Consider the following 23,468-nt stretch of genomic DNA (forward strand, 5'->3'; position numbering starts at 1 on the left):
CTGATTACCCTCATCTTTCCTGTTACCTGAGAGCAAGCACGGTTACCTAGTATGATGTGTATTTTTCTAGACCTTTTCATAGGTTTGTCTATGGGTATACTAAAACGTACTTGATTTTGTGATAAAATGTATCCCACGTGTGTCATTCTCTTTTTTTTTGTCTTTAAGTGTGACTTGGCAATCTTTCCAATACCGTATGTGTTTACTGTATTACTGTATGTGTAATCAGATGGTGAGAGTCACCTCACCGAATGCCAACAAGGCTAATCTGTGGGTTCTATCACAGTAAAGTCATTACTTTCAAAAAGGAGAGGAGCAAATCCATGCCTGTGAGACAGGTAAGAGAGGTGAGGACCGTGGCTGCTGTGACTGGAACATGCGTGGTCAGAACCATGCGTGGTTCTGTGTGGTCAGAACATGTAGTGGATGGAGGCTTCGCTCTGTACAAAACTGTACAAATTCTGCTACTGCATTTGAAGTTTTAATTTCATTTCCTTTGGTCTGACGTCCTCATACGTTGTGGTGTGGACTGTTTCCCTAGGCATCTGCAGCCCTGGCTAGGAAGAAGGGGAAAAGTCTGCATAAGGACATGGCTGTCTTTTGGCACAAGAAGAAACTGAGTGAGTTCCCGGTTACTCCCGGTGCGGGTTCCAGTGCTCTGCATGGACTGCCCACTGAGCTTTCCCCAGCACCAGGGCGGGGCTGGCTGTCCGTGGATCCTGTGTCTCAGAGTGTTTCTTTGGGCTGCTTTGGAATCTCCCGTAACAATTAGGAGAGTATTACTTTTTCAAACACAAGTAAAATCTAGTGTCAGACTTGTGGTTCATAAACTCTGTGCTCTTGTGTCCTCAGGTCCCAATAAGAAGCCCTTTTCCCTGAAGGAGAAGAAGCCAGGTGACGGCGAAACTGGCCAGGGCCCGGAGGACGCATCCTTTCAGCACTCCCCTCTTAGCAAGCCTGTGGGGAGGGCTGCAGCTGTCAGCCTCCTGAGTAAAAGGTGCGGCTGGTTCTTTCTGAGGACTGTTGGACACGGTGGCGTGTGGGTTCCTTGACTTCTGTGCCCTTGATGGCATTCATGTCAGAGCATGGCTGGGAAGTGGGTGGTACGCTGACCCTTGAGGAGGGTTTCATGGGGAATGGGGGCCTGGGAGAGGGAGAGTAGGACATGGCGAGAGGGCAAGGGGGAGACGGCCACTGGGCTCGTCCCACTCAGTTCCATGCCCCATGCTGTTGTACTCAGTATATAAGAAGCAACTTGTTCCCTTGAGAGGTCTAATTGGCTGTAATAACCAAGTTTTCCTAGTAGCTACTTCTAGCAATTTCCCATATGACCTTCTGTAGGTCTAGCTTATCATGGTGAGGCGGTCTTCCTTTTGGCCACATTATAGCTGGGGAACTATACAAGTGTACAGCCCTCAGGCCAGAGTGGGGACATGGTGTGTGCCTCACACGGCCTCAGTGGATATCCATTCGCAAAGCCTCCCTCCCCAGCCCCCTTTCCACGTGATCCTCTCTTCCTTCCACAGAGCGGGCTGCTGCTCTTTAGTCCTTGGTGTATTTTGGTCAGCGTATCATTTCCTTACTTTCATTTTACAGTTAGCATTTTAGTTGCTGATTTGCTTTTGATTTTTCTCTTCTCCCTCAGCCAGTCACATCTTCAACATTCAAGTTCCCAGAGTGTTGAAAGCCAGGTAGAAAATGGGGAAGCTGGGAAGCAGTGCTCATGTCTTTTTAGTACATCCTTCTGCGGGAATGAAGTTATGTGTGAAAACATGTAGACACACGATTTCTTCATGGTGTAAAAGTGGTTTTTCCCCCCAGGCTGAATTTCATTTTTTTGAGATAGAAATATGCGGGAGTTCATTTCACATGTTTAAACGGGCTCCTCTCATTTTTAGAAAGTATGGAATGTTTCAAAATTTGAAAATCACAGTGAAAAATAATAACACCTTTACACTTCTCATTAGGATCATCATCGTCTCCTGTTAGTGATTTTAGTTTCAGTTTTGGAGGAGCAGAAAATCTTGAATAAGGAAAGCATCCAGAAGCGGAAATGACAGAAATGCTTGATGGATACAAGACCCTTAATGTGTTACTTTGTTTGTAGCTCTCCAGTGAAGAAGCCAAGTCTTCTAAAGACCCATCAGTTTGAGGGAGACCCTTTTGATTCGGGTTCTGAGGGCTCCGAGGGTCTTGGGCCGTGTGTGTCATCTCTTAGCGCCCTGATAGGCACTGTGGCTGAGACATCTGAGGAGAAGTACCGCTTGCTTGACCAGAGGGACAGGATCATGCGACAAGGTATTGTGGGTGCATCTCAGCAGAGGTTCAGAGACCTCACTAAGGTCATGACAAGGTCATTCTGGGAGCTGTGAGGAGGGAGTGACTGCTGTCTGTGGAGGCTCACTGACATTGAGCCTTAGGCCTCCGACGCGCCGCATGTAACTTTGTTGTTTACTAGTTTCCCAAGAAGGTGAGCATAGATGTAGATGTAATGCAGATATGTCTTTATTTATTTATTTATTTATTTTTAACATTTATTCACTTTTGAGAGATAGAGACAGCGTTGGGAGTAGAGGGACAGAGAGAGAGGGAGGCACAGAATCCAAAGCATGCTCCAGGCCCAGAGCTGTCAGCACAGAACCTGATGTGGGCTCGAACCCACGAGCCGTGAGATCATGACCTGAGCCGAAGTTGGACGCTTAACCAACTGAGCCACCCAGGCGCCCCTTGAATTTTATTTGGGAGGAAAGCTATAAACCATTTTTTAAAATTAAACATTTTAAAGGGCAGTTTTTAGACATTTAGAAAGCACATATTAAACAAAAATCAAAATGTTTTGTTTGACAGAAATCCCCACAAATAAAACTAAGAAATGTCAACCCAGGGGAAAAATCTGTAACTCATATCATAAAGGGCTGATTTCTCTGATACAGAAAGAACTGTGGAAATCAGTGTGAAAAAGACTAGCCCTTGGGGGGCGCCTGGGTGGCCTAGTTGGTTATGCATCCAACTCTTGATTTCAGTTCAGGTCATGATCTCATAGTTTGTGGTTTCGAACCCCGCGTCAGGCTCTGCGATGACAGTGTGGAGCCTGCTTGGGATTCTCTCTCTCTCTCACACACTCTCTGCCCCTCCCATGCTCATGCCCACTCGCATGTGCTTTTTTTTTTTTTTTTTTAATCATTTATTTTTGAGAGCGAGAACATGAGCAGGAGCGGGACAGAGAGAGAGGGAGACAAGCAGCCAAGCACGCTCTGCACTGTCAGCACAAAGCCCAATGTGTAGCCTGAACCCATGAACCATGAGATTATGACCTGAGCTGAAGTCAGACGCTCAGCCAGCTGAGCCATCCAGGCGCCCTCTCTTTTTCTCTCTCTCTTTCTCTCTCAAAAAAAAAAAAAGAAAAAAAAGACTAACTCAATAGAGAAATTAGTAGGTGGTCAGAAAAGTTACAGAAAAGAAAGTATACCTGACCCTTGACCAACACAAGGTCAGAGGTGCGGTCTCCCTTGTAGTTGGAAAATCCACATATGATTTTTGACTCCCCAAATGCTTACCTGCCTATAGGCTACTGTTGACTGGAAGCCTTACTGATAACAAAAACAGTCGATTAGTACGTGCTTAGTGTGTTACGTGTTTTATATACTGCATTCTAATAGTAAAGTAAGCTAAAGAAAAACATTATTAAAAAAATCCTCAGGAAGAGAAAGTGCATTTATAGTATTGTAGATGTAAGTGGACCTGTGCAGTTCACACCCGTGTGGTTCAAGGGTCAGCTGTGTCACCAGTTGGCTCTTAAACATAGGGAAAGGTGCCCACGCCCTCCCACAGCGATGCATCTCCCAGAGTGGCATCTCCATATTGTGCCCTGATGCTGTGTCCTTGGGCAGGCTGGGGACGGCTGCACTCCTGTGGAGGAGGGAGAGTTGGCAGTATCTTTTAGCCTTAGGAAAGCCTGTGCCTTTGACCCAGCAGCTCGTGTGCAGGAATCTGTCCCATGGACAGTACCACACATATGTTTGTGTGTGAGATTCACACATAGGTTGTTTGTGATGGCAAAGGTTGGGAATCGATTGTCCACGTAGCAGGATTCTAAACAGCCTGGAGGAAGATTAGGCTTTGTTTATGGAAAAATATGAAGATTTATTGTGAACTGATAAAAACATAGTGTGTTAAGTATGTAGTATGCTACCATTTGTGTATAAATAAGGGTAGGAAGTGTGTGTGTGTCCATACGCATGTGAGTGTGCTTGCATACGTGTGCATAAAATAGTGCAGGTGTGAAAGGATCTGTTCATGTTGACTCAGGAGGAAAGTGGGGGGGATTTTATGTAGGACGTTTTTATACCTTTGGAGTGTGATCTGTGTATGTATATTAGCTATTTAAAAAGTAAGTATCCTATTAACTTTTCAAAAATATGTGTGGGGCACCTGGGTGGCTTGTTCAGTTGAGTTGACTCTTGACTTTGGCTCAGGTCATGATCTCCTGGTTCGTGAGTTCAAGCCCTGCATTGGGCTCTGTGCTGACGGTGCTGGTCCTGCTTGGGATTCTCTTTTTTTCCTCTCTTTATCTCTCTCCTGCTCGTTCTTCCCCCCAAAAATAAGTAAACTTAAAAAATATATATGTGCAACGAGCACAAATGAAAAAGTATTTGTGTTTTTCTTTGCAAAGTTTTTTTGAAATTAGATTTTAGCTGTAGGATTTTCCTTTTTTTTTTTTTTTCTTAATTTTTTTTTTCAACGTTTTTTATTTAGTTTTGGGACAGAGAGAGACAGAGCATGAATGGGGGAGGGGCAGAGAGAGAGGGAGACACAGAATTGGAAACAGGCTCCAGGCTCTGAGCCATCAGCCCAGAGCCTGACGCGGGGCTCGAACTCACGGACCGCAAGATCGTGACCTGGCTGAAGTCGGACGCTTAACCGACTGCGCCACCCAGGCGCCCGGATTTTCCTTTCTTTAGAAGCTGTGAATAAGTGGAATAATCACAGTGCCTCCTTAACATGGTAATAAAAGCTGCCGTCACGCATCATGTCATTGACATGGTGATTTTTTGTTGTTGTTGAAACCCAGGAACGGAATTTTTGTATTCCAAATAGAATTAGTAGGTATTTAAATTTTTCAGAATAAAAAGATGTGTATATGTAAAAAATTTTTTTTAATATTTATTTTAGGTTGGGGGGGGAGAGAGTGTGAGGTGAGAAGGGGCAGAGAGAGAGAGGGAGACACAGAATCTGAAGCAGGTTCCAGGCTCTGAGCTGTCTGCACAGAGCCTGATGTGGGGCTCGGACCCACAAACCGTGAGATCATGACCTGAGCCAAAGTCCAGGGCTTAACTGACTGAACCTGTATGTTTTGAGCTGTGAAGTTGTTGCATTCCATTTCGTTTAAAAGATACTTTTGTAAGAAATTGTATGGAAGGTAATAATTTATTCACTTCAGGACCGGGGTACATTCTCTTAGGTGAATCCTGTTAAAGACATGCTGGAAAAAAGTGATGAAATACTGAGTTTTAGAGTACTAGTGTATTTTGAATATTTACAGTTAACAAATTGATCTTTTTAACAAACATACTGCAGCATGACTATCTTTGAATTCATTACCAGAGGCACGAACAGCCACGTGTGCCCCCTGCCTGTAGGGTGCAGTGAGAATCTGTGGCTGTTGCAGGGGGGATGAGGCCTCCTCAGGGGTCTTCATGGGCCTGGATGCCCTGGTGCCTGATGTGATAGGCCATGCTTTCTTTTTTCTAGGCCCAGCATTTGATTTGATTTGATTTGATTTGATTTATTGTATTGTATTGTGTTTTTATGTATTTTATTTTATTTTACTTTACTTTTTACTCTGCTTTATTTTAAAATGTTTATTTTGAGAGAGAGAGAGAATGAGGGAGGGGCAGAAAGAGGGGGAGAGAGAATCCAAAGCAGGCTCCAGGTTCTGAGCTGTTAACACAGAACCCGACACAGGGCTCAAACTCACGAACTGTGAGATCATGACCTGAGCTGAAGTTGGACACTTAACCGACTGAGCCACCCAGGCACTCCATAGGCCCAGCATTTAAAACATATTTCTTTTACTTTGTAATTTGCAGTGTTTGCCTTTCTTTTTTTCTTTTCCTTTTTCTTTTTATCGTCATAAAGACACACTTCTCTGGGTTCCTAGTAACTGTGTGATACGTTCTTATTTTTTACTTGTCATCATTTAGCTCGGGTAAAAAGAACTGACCTGGACAAAGCAAGAACTTTTGTTGGAACGTGCCCAGATATGTGTCCTGAGAAGGAGCGGTACATGCGGGAGACCCGGAGCCAGCTGAGCGTGTTTGAAGTGGTCCCAGGGACTGATCAGGTGGAGCCCCATGTCCTCTTGGGGTTGCTCTCTAGGCTGTTGTCCATATTTAAATCATCAGGGTGGAGGTGGGATACACGGGGGGGGGGGAACTTTTTTGTGATTTTTGTATATATTGGTATTTGGTTTGGGTGTTTACCTTTTTAGAGGGTAGTGGGGATGTGCTCTTAATGTTCATATTAAATTGTTTTTATTGTGAGGTGTACACTAAACAATCCTATATGAGGTGACCGGACCCCATGGTTCTCTATAGATGTAGATAGGAGATTTGCTTCAAAAATCTTTTTTCTTTTCACAATTTTATTAGTACCCCTTTTAAAAAAATTTCTTTTTAAAAATTTATTTATTTTGAGAGAGAGAGAGAGAGAGAGATGGGGAGAGAATCTCAAGCAGACTCTATACTGTTAGCGCAGAGCCTGATGCTGGGCTTAAACCCACAAACCTCAAGATTATAACCTGAGCCGAAATCAAGAGTCAGATACTTAGCCGACTGAGTCACCCAGGTGCCCCGTATTCCTACCCTTTTCTATGTATGTGTTTTACACGCTTGAGATTATCTTCTAGATGCAATTCTGTGTGAACATTTTTCACTTAATATTATATTGTGAGTGTTTTGATAAACTCAGCATTATTTATTTTTATTTTAGAGAGTGCGTGAGAATGGGGGAAAGGGCAGAGAGAGAAAGAGAGTAGGCTTTGTGCTGTCAGTGCAGAGCCCAGTGTGGGGATCTGTCCCACAACCCTGGGATCATGATTTGATCCGAGGTCAAGAGTCAGATGCTCAGCTGACAGAGCCACCCAGGCGTAACTCAGCATGTTTTAAATGACAGCCTGTTAATTGATTTATGTAACTGTTAAAACTTACCATTTTGCAATCACTAGATAGGCTGTTTCTAATATTTAAATTTTATTAATGATTCTACTGGGCATGTTGTGTATAATGAATCTAAAGTATTTAGGTTATTTCCTTCTGATAGAGCCTAAGAATTAAATTACTACATCAGACGGTATGACCTTTTTTCAAGGTCCTGAACATATGTATGTCAATGCATGTTCCCAAACTGTTTCTCAGAAATCACCATTTTAGATCCTTTGTCAATTTTTTTTTTAACGTTTATTTATTATTGAGAGACAGAGTGTGAACAGGGGAGGGGCAGAGAGAGAGGGAGACAGAATCTGAAGAAGCTCCAGGCTCTGAGCTGTCAGCACAGAGCCCGACGTGGGGCTCGAACTAACAGACTGCAAGGTCATGACCGGAGCTGAAGTTGGACGCTTAACTGGCTGAGCCACCCAGGCGCCCCAATCCTTTGTCAATTTTAAAAAAAAATTTAAATTTTTGTTAATTTCTCTTCGTTAATTTTGCTTATAGGTGTCTCCTCTATTGGCTGTTTTTTTTTTTTTTTTTTTTTTTTTTAAAGATTTTATTTTTAAGTAATCCCTGCATCCAGTGTGGGGCTTGAGCTTGTAACCTTGAGACTGAGAGTTGCATGCTGTCATCATCATCTCTGCATCACAGCAGAGGCTCCTGCCCCAGGGGACAATGATGGTAGCTTGAGGTGGATGCCTGGGGCTCAGTCTGTGGACATCTGGGCTTCTGCCTTTGGCCATGTATCTTCAGCCTCCTTTCGCAGGTGGGACAGCTCCAGGCCTTTGTGTGCAGCTGTGCAGCCCCCATGAGCCCCCCTGCTGCTGTCTCCATTTCCTTTCTAATCCATGTAGACTTACTTTGGTGTTTGAGTGTGGCTAAGTTATGTTAAAATGCTTCAGAGTCCCTTAATGTGTCACACCTCTGCCCTTGGGGCCATGCACATGTATCTCTACTTCTATTCCCCCCCCCCCTTTTTTTTAAGATTTTATTTTTAAGTATTCTTTATACCCAGTGTGGGGCTCAAACTCAGAACCTTGAGATCAAGAGTTGCCTGCTCCACCGACTGAGCCAGGCATGTGCCCCCACTTATATTCCTTCTGCTTCTTCACTCCTTGTCATATTTGCCAAAAACAAGTTTCTCATTTGTTTTTGAATTTTGGTCATTACTTTCAAACAGAAATTTTACATTTGAATATTGTATTCTGTAGTTTTGATCTCGTATGAGTTTGTGGGTGATTTTCCCCTTCATTTTAAGGCACAGCTGTGGGGAAGCTGGCCCAGCACCTGACACACAGGTTTGTTCCCACTCTGTGTCCTCAGGTGGATCACGCAGCAGCCGTGAAGGAGTACAGCCGCTCCTCTGCTGATCAGGAAGAGCCCCTGCCGCATGAGCTTCGGCCCTCGGCAGTGCTCAGCAGGACCATGGACTACTTGGTGACCCAGATCATGGACCAGAAGGAGGGCAGTCTGCGGGACTGGTACGACTTCGTGTGGAACCGCACACGGGGCATTCGGAAGGTATCAGTCACTTTCGATCAGGAAACTAGAAAATGCATGTGAATTCCAGAGTTGAAGGGAGAGTTCTCATTTTACTCATCTGTGTAAAAGAATATGCTGTATTTAAAATTATTACAGGGGTGTCTGGGTGGGTCAGTTGGTTGAGCATCTGACTCTTAATTTCGGCTTAGGTCATCATCTCACAGTTCGTGGGTTCGAGCCCCACGTCAGGCCATGTGCCGACAGCATGGAGCCTGCCTGGGATTCTCTCTCTCCCCCTGTGTCTGTTCTCCCCTGTTCATGCACACGCACATACTCTCTTTCTCTCAGATAAACATTAAAAACATAGTAAATCATTACAAAGTCCTTTTAAAATGTGCTTCATGCACTTTGTTTCAAATTGATGAGAGAAATTCAGGTAATCCTAATTTTTCTCACATTTGGTTCTTTCTGCGTGGAAATAGGTGCATGAGATCTGTGTGTTTAGGAGACACGTATGTACGTAAGGTGTGTGGATGAGGTGTGTGCGTGTGTAATACTCCCTCTCGTTCATGGCCAGGACATCACACAGCAGCACTTGTGTGACCCTGTGACGGTATCCCTGATTGAGAAGTGTACCCGGTTCCATATCCACTGTGCTCACTTCATGTGTGAGGAGCCCATGTCCTCTTTTGATGCCAAGATCAACAATGAGAACATGACCAAGTGTCTTCAGAGTCTGAAGGAGATGTACCAGGACCTAAGAAACAAGGGTGTGTTCTGTGCCAGCGAAGCAGAGTTCCAGGGCTACAATGTTCTGCTCAATCTCAATAAGGGGGACATCCTAAGGTAAATTTTCAAAGTCAGAAACTAACCTAAGTTGTCTGGAAAAGTAGGGTTTAAACAGGAAGAGAGCTGTCAGGGTTCATGGCAGCTGGCAGTGCAGAGTCTGTCTGGTGTTGAGTGTGGGCTTGACAGTAAGCAGCCTGGGCTGGGCTGTGTGCTCTGTTGAGCGGAGGCGCAGGAGACCCCAGGACAGGGCTGTGCTGACGGCGGCAGTCAGAGTAGGCCCCAGATCCTTTGTGAGAACAGTTTCTCTTTGTCAGTGAGAAGACAAGGAAGGAATCTGCCTGAACAGAAGAGGCAAATGAGGGAGGACAGGGAAGCCCAGGGCGCCCTGTCAAGAGCTGTCAGCAGTTTGCTGCGTCCAGGCGTGTTTCCTGTTACATGCGTCCACACACGCCTCCTCAAAGAACTAAGTGATAGGAGAGGAAAAAATTGTGGGAAACGAATGTTTGTAGGGGGATATTAAGAAAGAATGAACTTTAAATACTGATCTGCTACACAGGTGGACATTTATAGGAGAAAACACAGCAGAATCCCCTGAGTCTCTGTCCCTGTTGTTGGTCAACCGGACTTGGTGACAGCCAGTGACTCCTTTATTTCTGAGACTCTCTTATTTATGCTGAAACTGTTTTTTAGCTTACTGTTTTCCCTAAGAACCTTGTTAAACAATATCGAAATGTGTTACTGATTTTTAGTTTTAAAATTCAGTCCCGGAGATAAACTGGTTATGGAAAACGGAAGTGTGGTCTTTTCCTGGATGACGGGTGCCTTTCTTCTCTTGAGTGACTCAGTCAGCTGTTCACTTACATAGCAAAGTTAGGTTTTGTTTAGACATCATCATTGTGAAAACAGCTTGCAGTCATTTGGCATTAAAGTAACTCTTTGATAATCCTTAAATTGATTATTACATGAATTTATTTACCATCTTTTTAGAGAACACCATTGTTCCCAATCTAGTCCAAGAGTGGCAGCTTCGAAATTACTAATCTAACAGAGTGGCACGTGTCACCCACCATTAAGTCCCTTTTTCTCCATATGGTTGAAATCTTTGTTTTTTTAAATCACATCTGGTTTTCATGGAAAATTTATCTAATTAAAAATAAAATTCTAATCTCTTTATCTCCTTTAATTGACAGAGAAGTACAACAGTTCCATCCTGCTGTTAGAAATTCCTCCGAAGTGAAATTTGCTGTTCAGGCTTTTGCTGCATTGAACAGTAATAATTTTGTGAGATTTTTCAAACTGGTCCAATCGGCTTCTTATCTGAACGCATGTCTTTTACATTGTTACTTTAATCAGGTGAGTAACTGTACTTGAAGAATTGAAAGAAAGCAGATTGTTACTTTTGATATTTAAGTGTTTCTCTATTCTGAGAACATTTCAGCAGGTCCTGGGCTGACTCTTGTGTAACCCTCTCGCGCTAGCCCTCTGAGGGGGTTACTGGGATACCTTGTTTTACAGGGGTTGGCGCCATTGACTACTGACGGAAAAGGCTGTGCAGTGGAATATACTATTGTTAGGTTCAGATCAGACAAATTTCTTTAGAGTGATATGACTTGAGGGCGCCTGGGTGGCTCAGTTGGTTAAGCATCTGACTTTGGCTTGGGTCATGATCTCATGGTTCATGAGTTTAAATCCTGAATGGGGTGAGCACGAGCCCCGCTTCAGGTGAGTCCCTCTTCCCCCCCCTCCTCCCTTTCTCTCTCTCCCTTGTGGGATTCTCTTATTCTATCATTTCCTCTTTTTCTCTCTCTCCCTCTCTCTCTCTATGCCCTTGCTCACATGCTCCCTCTCTCAATAAAAAAAAATATATATGACTTGAGTTCAGCATTATTATCATTCACGGAAACTGAAAATCAAAAATTGCACATGCAAAATCCCTAACTTAAAAATCTTAAGTGTTATTTTTGGAATGAACGTGATGATGCTAAGTTCGTCCCAATAAATATCTTGAGGGCCTGTTCTTTGTTGAGTACTGTGCTGTGCCTTGGGGTTACAAACCTGGGGAAGACTGGTCTCTTACCTGGTGCTTTACACAGAGCTTGAATGCCAGAAATTCCTCAAGTCAGGTCTTCAGCCCCAGCCCTGACAGCAGACACACTGTGCTGCCCCCCAGCTGTGAGGGGTCTGCTTGGTGGGGAGGAGGCTGCTTGGGGTGGGGATGTCTCAGGATGTGACGAGCTGGTTCTGTGACTCCAGGTTATTTTTCTTTGGTCACACATCAAGTTCAGTGATAAACAGTGACTAAGCCCATGGTCTTAGTCCAGGCAAACGGTCTTGTGCAAGTCTGCTCACTGTCATGTCTGACAGTTGCCAACAGAACCGAAATTCTGGAACAAATGAAAAGATTTTAAACAACATGCTACTTGTGGAACTCTGTACATGCAACAAATAAAGCTGATAATTAGTACTTTGAAATGATTATTTAACATTAGGATGTTGGCCATTTGTTCCCATTTTAATAACTTTGAGCAGAAAGACATCTAAGTGCTTTTTCTTTAGAGAAATAGTGTGTTTGACATGGTCCCATAGGGTTCTTCCTTGTTCACCTCCACCTGCTGTGACTCTTCCAGTCCCTTCAACCCCAGCACACTCCTGCCACAGGGCCTTTGCACTTGCTGTTCCTGCTGCTGTTCTTTCTCCTTACAGAGACATATGGCACCTTCTGGTGTTGTCTTGGTTGCCACCATCTCAGCAGGGCCCACCCTGCCCGCCTGCCCTTCTCCCCTGCCTTCTTTCCTTGGTTGCACTGTCACCATTACATGTGCTGTGTATTTCACAGATTCATCTCGTTCATCGTCGGTCTCTCCCTGGCATGCCAGTCATTGGGGCAGGGATTTTTGTGCATTGTTGTGTGCTCAGCAGTAACCATGCCAGGTGCAAAGTAAACACTGGATAAATACTGGTAGGGTTAAAGAGCGCTGCAAGGGGAAGCAAGGGGTCACCCAGAGTCCTAGCGCCCACACGTACACATGTAATTTTTGTTAGCACTTTCCCTTTTTTTTCTTTTTTTTCTAAAGCACTTGTTACAAATTTCGTGTCATTTATGCATTTTTCTGTTTCACTCCATCATCTCTGTGGTAATTTTTATTGCCACACAGCTTTTTGTCAAGTGGAGGATGCATAGTTGACTTTCCACATGACCTGTTTGTTGATGGACAATTTGTTTTCTAGGGTTTCTTTTTTTGTTTTTGTTTTTGTTTGTTTTATTTATTTTTGAGAGAACACAAGTAGGGGAGGGGCGGGGGGGCGGGGAGAGGATCAGAAGCAGGCTTTGCACTCACAGAGCCCGATGTGGGTCTTGAACTCACGAACTGAGATCATGACCGGAGCTGAAATCACATGCTCAGTCGACTGAGCCACTGATGGTGCCCTGTCTTCTAGGGTTTCTTTTAATTAAAGCCTTCATGGCCTGACTTTTCCTGTGTCTGAGACTGATTGCTTCGCTTGCATTTCTGGTTATCTTCTGCTGAGCAAATTCCCTGCTGATTGCTAAGCCGAGGCTCCTTAGTGCCAGATTGCTTTCCAGAGGGACTAGAGCAGGACGCTGTGCCCTATGCTGGCAATTCTGTGGCTATGGGATAACTGGCCCCTTGACCCTGTAGTGATTCATCTTGTCTGTTCAGATCCGCAAGGACGCTCTCCGGGCACTCAACATAGCGTACACCGTGAGCACGCAGCGCTCCACCGTCTTTCCCCTGGATGGCGTGGTGCGCATGCTGCTCTTCAGAGATTGTGAGGAGGCCACAGACTTCCTGAACTACCACGGTCTCACTGTCTCTGATGGGTAAGAGCAGAGAGGTGGCCTCTCTTTGTTTTTGTTTTCGTTTTTTTGTTTGTTTTTAATTCTGATGAGGGTCTGGGAAGTGCCAGCTACATGCCAGGCCCCAGAGGGCACATTCCACATGCTGCCTCCCTGGGGTGCAGGTGAAATCAGCGAGGCTCAGAATGGCTGGGGAGCATCCTCAGGTCACACGCTGCTCGTCAGTGGATTGGAGTTCAGACCCATTTCTTTGCAACTCCAGAATCAGGGTTTTTCACGCGTTACTGAAGATCCTACAGGTAAAGGTTAGGGTCTTTCTTCTTCTGTTTCTTGAAGATGACTGCTGCTGGCCCCTGACTGACCACTGCCCACCTCTGGTGGTCCAGACAGGCACCAGTGGGCCAGGCCAGGGGCTCCTCCACTGCTTGGAGTCAGTGTTTTGAGAACCTTATGAAACTCGTGGACCCTCTCCCAGAAAATGGCACCATAATGTGCACCATTTACTCACGTGCGTGCACATGCACCCAACATCTCATTGCCCATTGGGGTTTCTCCACCCCTTCCCTCCTCTTAACTCCTTATTGCCAGCCCCTTCCTATCTGCTTTCTGCAGTCCTCAAAGAAACGTGGCAGCTTTGGAATAAGACAGGAGCACGTAGGTGTCTGGCGTTCTACCTGTGGCTGTCTACAACTAGGCCAGGAGTCACAAGGCCCGTGTCACAAGGAAATGTCCAGCCTGGCAGCTGTGGGTACTGTGGGCTCAGCTGCCAAATCAGCTTTTACTGCCTCTCTCCTCATTTACACATGGCTGTGGGGTGACCCAATGATGGGGACAGGGCTTTCAGCGTTTCTGCTGGGCACTGAGAAGGTAAAGGTTGGCTTTTTACCTGTGTAACGCCTCTCCGTGGGTTCTTTGTGGTCTGGGTAGCTGTGTTGAGCTGAACCGGTCCTCGTTCCTGGAACCAGAGGGGTTATCCAAGGCCAGGAAGTCGGTGGTTATTACCAGGAAGCTGACAGTGTCGGTTGGGGAAATCGTGAATGGAGGGCCATTGCCCCCCATCCCTCGTCACACTCCCGTGTGCAGTTTCAACTCCCAGAACAAGTACGTTGGGGAGAGCCTGGCTGCGGAGCTGCCCACAGGCACTCAGAGACCCGGCTTGGACTCAGGTGAGGAGCTGCGTTACGTGACGGAACTAGCTGTTGCCCCTTCAGGAAGCCTCTTGGGAGCCAGGAGCATCTGTCTTGTTTTAAGGGTGAGGGGTAGGTCGGGTGGGCATTGGCTCAGTGCTCATGTCTTTTGCTCCTCTTAAGAGTGGCCCGAATGGCTCCCTGATGTCATAGTGCTTGGTTTCCACAGGTGAAGCACATACTGTCCCCTGTGACATTGCTTGGGAGGGTGGCCAGTAAGGATCACTGTGGGTGCCCAGGGGTTGCCCTATTTGCCCACACTTGCCTCTTCCCTTGCAGGTGAGGGGAAAGGAGAGGCGTGTGGTACAGAGGCAGATGTGCCCCCACCTGCTCTCCAGCAGCCTCTTCCCATCCCTGCACCCACACCAGCTTCTCTGCCTCACCTCCCGGCACCAACTCCGAGCACAGTGCCTGGCCTCTTCCAGCCACCTGTGCAGGCCCCCCTGCCGCCCCCTGTGCAGCCTGAGTTGCTTCCTCCGAGGCCTGCACCTGCGTACTCTGATGCGGTAAGGAATCTTCCAGATCAGGGCTCTGAGGAGCCAGTTGCATATCAGTGTCACCAACAGCGTCTGACGTCCAGTCCGACCTCTGTCTGTAGATCACTCCCATGAAGGTGGTTGCGCTTGTGGCTCTAGAATATTCTGAGTGCCAGCCGCGGCAGGTCCTAGGACCCTGGCCCTGGAGGCTTAAGCCTTTGTCTTTTAGGCAAGGAGCTTGGGGCTCCGAGCACAGGCTGCGCCAGGCTCCCTAGCTCTTTGCCTGTGTGTCTGTTTGAAAGGGCTACAGCTAAGACTAGAGAAGGCGCTGAGGGTTTTTTGGAAGTAACATGACAGGTGAAGTAGGTGCGGCCCTGCATTGAGAACTCTGCAGACGCATGGGTCTCTGTGGACTACCCTCTCCCCTGTGGAGTGGGCTGTGTTGTCTGGTCTCCTGCAGGGGGTCCCGGGAGAGACCCGGCCTGCGGTCACTTGGCCTCGGATGGCTGAGCTGGGGCTGACGCTCCCCCGTCTTGGGCACAGTTGTCAGAGCAGCTCTTCAGTGCGTCCTGTCCCAGCACCATCTTGTGGCCCTGGTGTGCGTGCTCTGAGTGATATTCGACACTGCTCGCTCCAGAGAGCCAGTGGGCATGTTGACTAGGGACATGTGGGGCCACAGGCACGCAGCACCGTGTGCACACTGGCCACACAGGTTGTGGGATTGGGCTCGCCACCCTGTTGCTTGGGCCGGTTTTGGTCATGATTAAGGAGGCCTGAGAGGATTGTGAAGAATGGCTGCAGAGACTGACGATGTTTGATAGGATGTGGGGGCGGCATGGCGTCACTGAGCAGGCAGCAGGCTTGCCTTGGCCTCTCCAGAAGGCTCCTCTGTGTTCGTTAGCAGGAAACCTTTCCCGAAGCAGCGTAGCCAGTTCCTACGTGAGGACTGTTAGATGCCCTCAGACAAGTAGCCACTGATGGGTCGTGAAGGGAGTTTTTTTTGGCCCAGAGGGGTTGCTCCGTGACCGGTTGGTTCTGTGAAGGTTTTCAGTACCCTTAGCCTGTGCAGCTAGATTGGTTTTAAGCTCAGTCTGGATTGAGGCAGTGTTTCTCACTGCCGTTGCCCTGACCCCCATGTGACCTCTCCTTAGGACCTGGCTCAGGTGGTGGATGAGCTCATCCAGGAGGTTCTTCAGAGGGACTGCGAGGAGGTTGGCGCCGCTGGAGCGGCCTTTGCGACCACAGCTCTGGGGTAAGTCCTGCGCCCTTTCTGCTCTGAAGCTGTCTGCTCGCTGGGGCCGAGCCCCATCCCTCTACATTTCCTCTCCGAGAGCTGCTGACAGTCTTGGACAGGAGGTCACAGCTGCTCATTCGTACAGGCTTAACTTTGGTCCTGCCCTCTAGGTGGGTGTGACTGTTCGTGTTCCTCACCGTCTCTTTGTCAATGGCACGGAGTTCTTGTTTGTGTGTGCTTTTTGAGCAATGTTAGGTTTATTAAAGTGTGAATTGAAAACCTGTTTTTTCTTAAAACTTTAAACGTGCCTTTAAATTCTAGTAAAGTAAAAATTTGTTTATTCTCTGTTAAGAATTAAAAATACTTTATGTGATCTGGGATTGTTTTACTTTATAAATTTGACAGGTGAAATTTCCTTAAACGTTTTCTATAATTTGCATCTTATACTGTGAGGAAATTTCTTTAGAGATTTCAAGTTACACTTATAAATTTTATATATTTGATTCTAATATTTTAAATATCTAGTCTTAATAAATTTAATAATGAAAATCTTTCTGGGGCGCTTGGGTGACTCAGTTGATTAAGCATCTGACTTCAGCTCAGGTCATGATCTCATAGTTCGTGGGTTTGAGCCCCGTGTTGGGCTCTGTGCTGACAGCTCAGAGCCTGGAGCCTGCTACAGATTCTGTGTCTCCCTGTCTCTCTATTCTTCCCTGCTCGTGCTTTGATTCTTTCTCTCTCTCAAAAATAAATGAACATTAAAAAAGAAATTTAAATAATGAAAACCTTTCTAAGCATTTAAAAAACTTTCATAAAGTCAATTAAAGCCAATTAATGTAGTAAATCAGATTCCTTTTTTTTAATGTTTTTTTTGAGAGAGAGAGAGAGGGAGAGAGCACAAATGGGGGAGGGGCAAAGAGAGAGGTAGACAGAGGATCTGAAGCAGGTTCTGTGCTGACAGTGGAGAGTCCAGTGCAGGGCTCGAACTCATGAACCGTGAGATCATGACCTGAGCTGAAGTCAGACACTTAACCTACTGAGCCACCCAGGTGTCCCAGTAAACCAGATTTTTTTTTTTTAATGTTTATTTTTGAGACAGAGAGAGACCGTGCATGAGGGGAGGGGCAGAGAGAGAGGGAGACACAGAATCTGAAGCAGGCTCCAGGCTCCAAGCCGTCAGCACAGAGCCTGATGTGGGTCTTGAACTGACAAACTGTGAGATCATGACCTGAGCTGAAGTTGGATCCTTAACTGACTGAGCCACCCGGGTGCCCCTAGTAAATCAGACTCTTAAGGATTTTAAACATGTTTTAAAAATCCTAGGGTGCCTGGGTAGCTCAGTAGGTTGAACTTCCAGCTCTTGATTTTGGCTCAGGTCAAGATCCCAGGGTCATGGATGGAGTTGAGCCTTGAGCGCTGAGCCTACTTAAGATTCTTTAGGGGCGCCTGGGTGGCTCAGTCGGTTAAGCGGTCGACTTCGGCTCAGGTCATGATCTCGCGATCCGTGAGTTCGAGCCCCACGTCAGGCTCTGTGCTGACAGCTCAGAGCCTGGAGCCTGTTTCAGATTCTGTGTCTCTTTCTCTCTGACCCTCCCCCGTTCATGCTCTGTCTCTCTCTGTCTCGAAAATAAATAAACATTAAAAAAAAATTAAAAAAAAAAAAAGATTCTTTCTCTCTCGCTGTGCCCTCCCCCCCATTTTGCATGCTTGCTCTCTCTCACTCTCAAATAAAAAAAAAAATTCTATTACATATGAAACCACACAATGATTAAAAAGCATTATTTTACCTGTATAAATGTAGATGACTCAAAAGGATTAATTTTGTTGATTCATTTTCTTATACTAGAGTCAGATACATATTTTCTGTTTGCTTGAAATAAGAATAAATATGATTTCTGTTGGCTCAACTTATTTTGATAAAAGGTACATAAAAAAATCAACCATTTTTATGTGTACAGTTCAGTGACATTAAGTACATTAATGGTATCCTTCACCACAGTCTATTTGCAGAACTTTTTTGTCATCCCAAACAGAAGCTATACCCATTAGACAATAGTTTCCCATTCTCCTCTTTCCCCGACTCCTGGTAACCTCTATTCTACTTTCTGTCTTTATGAGTTTGTCTTTTTTAGGTACCTCACATGAGTGGCATCATAATAGTATTTGTCCTTTTTTGTCTGACTTTTTTTAGACACAAGAATGTTTTCAAGTTCATCTACATTGTAGCGTGTGTCAGCATTTTATTCCTTTTTATGGCTGAATAATACTCTATTAAAATGTACAGTTGATCCTTGACCAACATAGGGAGTTAGGGGTGCCAACCCCCTCTGCAGTCAAAAACCGAGTATAACTGGGGCGCCTGGGTGGCTCAGTCAGTTAAGCGTCCAACTTCAGCTCAGGTCATGAACTCCTGGCTCATGGGTTCAAGCCCTGTGTCGGGCTCTGTCTTGACAGCTCAGAGCGTGGAACCTTCTTCACATTCTGTCCCTGTCTCTCTCTTTGCCCCTCCCCTGCTTGCGCACTCTCTCTCTCAAATATAAACAAACATTAAATTAAAAGATCAAGTATAACTTTTGACTCCCCAAAATCCTGTTTACAATTTGTGGATTGGAAGCCTTACTGATAATATCAATAGTCAACATATGTTGTGTATGTTAAGGTATTAAATACTGCATTCTCACAATAAAGTAAGCTAGAGAAAAGAAACGGTTATTCAGATCATCAGGGAAAAAACAAGGAAGAGAAAGTATACTTACAGTATTCTATGTGTAAGTGGTCCTGTGCAGTTCAAACCTGTGTTGTTCAAGAGTCAACTTTACAAACATACGTAACGTGTATATACACCACCTTTTGTTCATTTATTGATGGACCCTTGGGATTATTTCTACCTTTTGATTATGCTACCTTCTGAATAATGCTGTTATGAACATTGGTGTACAAATAACTGATTCCCTGATTGCAGTTCTTATGGGTATAAGCCTAGGAGTGGAATTACTAGATCATATGATCTATTTTTAACTTTTTAAACAACTGCCAAACTATTTTCTGCAGCAGTTGCACCATTTTATATTCTCACCAGCAGTGCACAAGGATTCCATTTTCTCTACCTTCTTGCCAACACATAGTATCTTTTTAAAAAAAAAAATGTTTTTGTAGTAACTATCATAATGGGTGTGAAGTGGTATCTCATTGTAGTTTTGATTTGCACTTCCCTAGTAACTAATGATGTCGAGCATGTTTTTGTGTGCCTGTTGGTCTTTTGTGTATCTTATTTGGAGAAATCTATATTTAAGTCCTTTGGCCATTTTTGAATTTTTTTTTGTTGTTGAGTTTGTAGGAGTTCTTTTATGTTCTAGATTTTAATCCCTTTTCAGATAGATGATTTGCACATATTTTTTCCCAGTCTGTTTGGGGATGTCTTTTCTGTGCCTTTTCACTCTCTTGATAGTGTCCTTCCTTCAATCTACACAAGTCTTAAATTTTATAGAGTCCATTTGTTTTGTTTTGTTTTATGTAGTCCATTTTATCTAATTTTTCTTTTGTTGCCTGTGCTTTTGGTGTCATGTTCAAGAAATTGCGAAATCCAACGTTATTATTTCCCTGTGTTTTCTTCTAAGACCTTTATAGTTTTAGCTCTTAAGTGTAGGTCTTCAATCCATGTTGGTTTCGTTTTCATATATGGTGTAAGATAAAGATTCAACATCATTCTTTTGTATATGAGTACTTAGTTTTATCAGCACCAGCTGTTGAAATAACCGTCTTTTCCTCTTTGAATGGTCTTGGCACCCTTGTTGAAAATCAATTGGCCATATACGTGAGGGTTTCTTCCTGGATTCTCTAGTCTGTTCTGTTGATCCATATGTCTGTTTTAGTACCGCATTGTTTTGATTACTGTAGTTTTGTAGTAAGTTGTAGTAAGCTTTGAAATCACAAAGCATGAGTCCTTCAAATTTGTTTCTCTTTTTCAAGACAGTTTCACTATTTGGGGTCCCTTGAAATTCCATATGAATTTTAGGATGAATTTTTCCCAAATCTCTTTGGGATTTTGATAGTGATGCATTGAATCTGTTGATTGCTTTGGGTAGTGTTGACATCTTAACATTAAGTCTTCCAGTCTAGGGGCACCTTGTTTGCTCAGTTGGTAAAGCAGGTGACTCTTGACCTTGCGGTTGTGAATTCAGTCTCCATGTTGGGCATAGAAGATTACTATTATATATTTTTTTAAGGTTTCTAAAAAATGTTGACTCTGTTTATTTAATGTTTATTTTTGAGAGAGTGCAAGCTGGGGAGGGGCAGAGAGATGGGACAGAGGATATGAAGGGGGGCTCTGTACTGACAGCAGTAAGCCCGATGAGGAGTTCAAACTCATGAACTGTGAGATCATGACCTGAGCTGAAGTTGGGCACTTAACTGCCTGAGCCACCCAGGTGCCCCATAGATTATTTTTAAAGGTTTTTTTCTTTTCTTTCTTTTTTCTTTTGTCCTTCCTTCCTTCCTTTCTTCCTTCCTTCCTTCCTTCCTTCCTTCCTTCCTTCCTTCCTTCCTTCCTTCCTTCCTTCCTTTCAGAGAGAGGGAGGGAGAGAGCATGCACGTGCATGTGTATGTGTGGAGGGGCAAAGACAGAGGGAGAGAGAATCCCAAGCAGGCCCCACCTTATCAGTGTGGAGCCTGACGTGGGGCTCAGTCTCATGAACCATGAGATCATGACCTGAGTTGAAATCAAGACTCAGACACCTAACCGACTGAATCACTCAGGTGTCCCAGATGATTGTTTTTTTTTAAAAAAGTCTTCCAGTTTATTCACATGGGCTTTCTGTTTGTTCAGGTCATCTTTAATTTCAGCAGTGTTTTGTGTTTTTCATTGTACATGTCTTTAATTTCCTTGATTAAATTTATTCCTAATTGCTTTATTTTTCACTGCTATTGTAAATCAGATTGTTTTTATTTTTAGAAGGCTCATTGCTAGTGATAGAAATAAATTGAATTTTTGATCCTTATATTCCAGTTTTGCTAAACTTGTTTATTATTTCTAATAGGTTTTGAGTGGATTTCTTAGGATTTTCTGTGTACAAGATCATGTTCTCAATGAATAAAGTTTTCTTTCTAGTTTAGATGTTTTTTATTTTTCTATAATCTCCAATATGGTATTGAATAGAATCAGCAAGTAGGACATCCTTGTTTTGTTCCTGGTCTTAGAGGAAACACTTTGTCTTTCATATCTGAATCTGATGCTAGCTGTGTTTCCTATATAGACTATATCGTGTGCAGGAAGTCCCTTTCTATTTCTATTTTTTTTTTTTTTTTTTAGTGTTTTCATCATGAAACTGGTGCTGAATTTTGTCAGATGCTCTTTCTGCATCAGTGGAGATGATCACGTGGGTTTTCCCCCCTTCAGTTCATTAATGTGTTTGTGTTATATTGTTTTTCATTTGTTGAACTATTCCTTGCATTCCAGGAGTAAATCCCACTAGGTTATTTTGTATAATCTTTTAAATATATTGGTGAATTTTGGTTTGCTGTTTTGTTGAGGATTTTTTTTTCTGTCAGTATGCATAAGGGATATTGGTGTATGGTTATTTATTTATTTTTGAGAGAATGTGAGTGTGAGCGAGGGGCAGAGAAAGGGAGAGAGAGAATCCCACAAGCTGCAGAGAGAGAGGAAGACAGAGTTCAGAGCTTGGAATGGGGCTTGAGCTCACCTGATGCAGGGGTCAAACTCAAGAACTGTGAGATCACGACCTGAGCTGAAGTCAGATGCTTAACTGACTGAGCCACCCAGGTACCCCTGGTGTGTGGTTGTCTTTTTAAAAAATTTTTCTAACATTTATTCATCTTTGAGAGACAGAGACAAACAAAGCGTGAGACAGAGAGGCTTAACCAACTGAGCAATGCAGGCACCCAGGTGTGTGATTTTCTTATAGTGTCTTTGTCTGGTTTTGGTTTCAGATAGAGTAATGCTGGCCTCAAGTGTTAAAAAGTGTTTCTTCCTCTTTAGGTTTTTGGAAGAGTTTGAGAAGGGCTGTTCTTCTTTTAAGTGTTTGATAGAATTAATGGTGAAGCCATCTGGTTCTGGACTTTCCTTTTTTGGGAGGGGTTTTTGGTTTTTATTTTTGTTTTTTTAAATTTTTTAATTTATTTTTGAGACAGAGAGAGACAAAGCATGAACGGGGGAGGGTCAGAGAGAAAGGGAGACAGAATCTGAAGCAGGCTTCAGGCTCTGAGCTGTCAGCACAGAACCTGACATGGGGCTTGACCTCACGGACCGTGAGATCATGACCTGAGCCGAAGTTGGATGCTTAACTGACTGAGCCACCCAGGTGCCCCTTGGGAGGGGTTTTTGGAGACTGAATCAATCTCTTTACAAGTTATAGGTCTATTCAGATTTTCTTTTTTTTTAATGTTTATTTTTGAGAGAGAGCGTGTGCGTGCACATGAGCGGGGGGGGGAGGGGAGGGGAGGGCAGGAAGAGATGGGTAGAGGATCCAAAGTGGGTTCCAGGCTGACAGCAGAAGAGGCTAACTCAGGGCTCGAACTTACAAACTGTGAGATTATGACCTGAACCAAAGTCAGATGGCTTAACCAACTGAGCTACCTGGGCACCCCATTCAGATTTTCTGTTTTTACATGAGTCAGTTTTGATTGTGTGTTTCTAACCACATGCTTAATTTTTATGCTAAAAGCTAAATATATATTTTTTCCTTGCTAATATTAGAAGTTAAGTTATGTGGCTTCCTTGGCTTCTATTTATTTAGAATCATATCCACTTTTCTCTGCATAGTGTTTCCAATGCTGCTATGGAGGAGCTGTTGACAGCTGCAACCACAGGCATTTTGAGGCACATTGCAGCTGAGGAAGTGTCTAAGGAAAGGGAGCGAAAGGAGGAGGAGAGGCGGCAGGCTGAAGAGGAAAGGTGAGTGTGTCGTGTTCCTGCAGTGCGCCTGAGGTCGGGGTGTGTGGACAAAGGACAGAATTCACCCTGGCCTGGGATGCTCTTGCTGTTGTCCATTGCACTAGCATGAAACCCATGGCTCACCTAGCATCCTCATGCAGTGCAGCTCAGGGAGTGGGTGGGGGTCCTGAGGCCACACCCACCTTGTGAGCAGCAGCCCTCCGTGTAGCTGGAGTTGGGGGTAAGGGTGGTGGTCAGGGGAGCTGGGGTGTGGGTGACTGTGTGTCATGTCTGGTGGGATTAGAGGAGTGGGCCTGCCAGTTTATGAGGAGGCACAACTCAAATCCCGACCCATGAGGTCGCAGAGTGTACTGACACTTTTTATT

At 44.6% G+C, this 23,468-nt stretch overlaps 1 protein-coding gene across 4 annotated transcripts in view; it reads left to right on the top strand.

The window, feature by feature from the left end:
* Window positions 1-23,468, top strand: part of MCM3AP (minichromosome maintenance complex component 3 associated protein) — a 54,913-nt gene that overhangs the window by 3,336 nt on the left and 28,109 nt on the right. For all 4 annotated transcript variants that reach the window (XM_011285717.4, XM_023238588.2, XM_003991346.6 and 1 more), the window contains exons 3-14: window positions 542-620; window positions 853-997; window positions 2,108-2,298; window positions 6,204-6,343; window positions 8,532-8,729; window positions 9,268-9,536; window positions 10,670-10,832; window positions 13,160-13,320; window positions 14,224-14,462; window positions 14,763-14,989; window positions 16,111-16,211; window positions 22,972-23,103. In XM_011285717.4, the coding sequence (XP_011284019.2) occupies window positions 542-620; window positions 853-997; window positions 2,108-2,298; window positions 6,204-6,343; window positions 8,532-8,729; window positions 9,268-9,536; window positions 10,670-10,832; window positions 13,160-13,320; window positions 14,224-14,462; window positions 14,763-14,989; window positions 16,111-16,211; window positions 22,972-23,103 (2,045 nt within the window). The remainder of the gene's footprint in view (window positions 1-541; window positions 621-852; window positions 998-2,107; window positions 2,299-6,203; window positions 6,344-8,531; window positions 8,730-9,267; window positions 9,537-10,669; window positions 10,833-13,159; window positions 13,321-14,223; window positions 14,463-14,762; window positions 14,990-16,110; window positions 16,212-22,971; window positions 23,104-23,468) is intronic.

This window comes from Felis catus, chromosome C2 (genome assembly GCF_018350175.1).
Source record: "Felis catus isolate Fca126 chromosome C2, F.catus_Fca126_mat1.0, whole genome shotgun sequence".
Lineage (NCBI taxonomy): Eukaryota > Metazoa > Chordata > Mammalia > Carnivora > Felidae > Felis > Felis catus.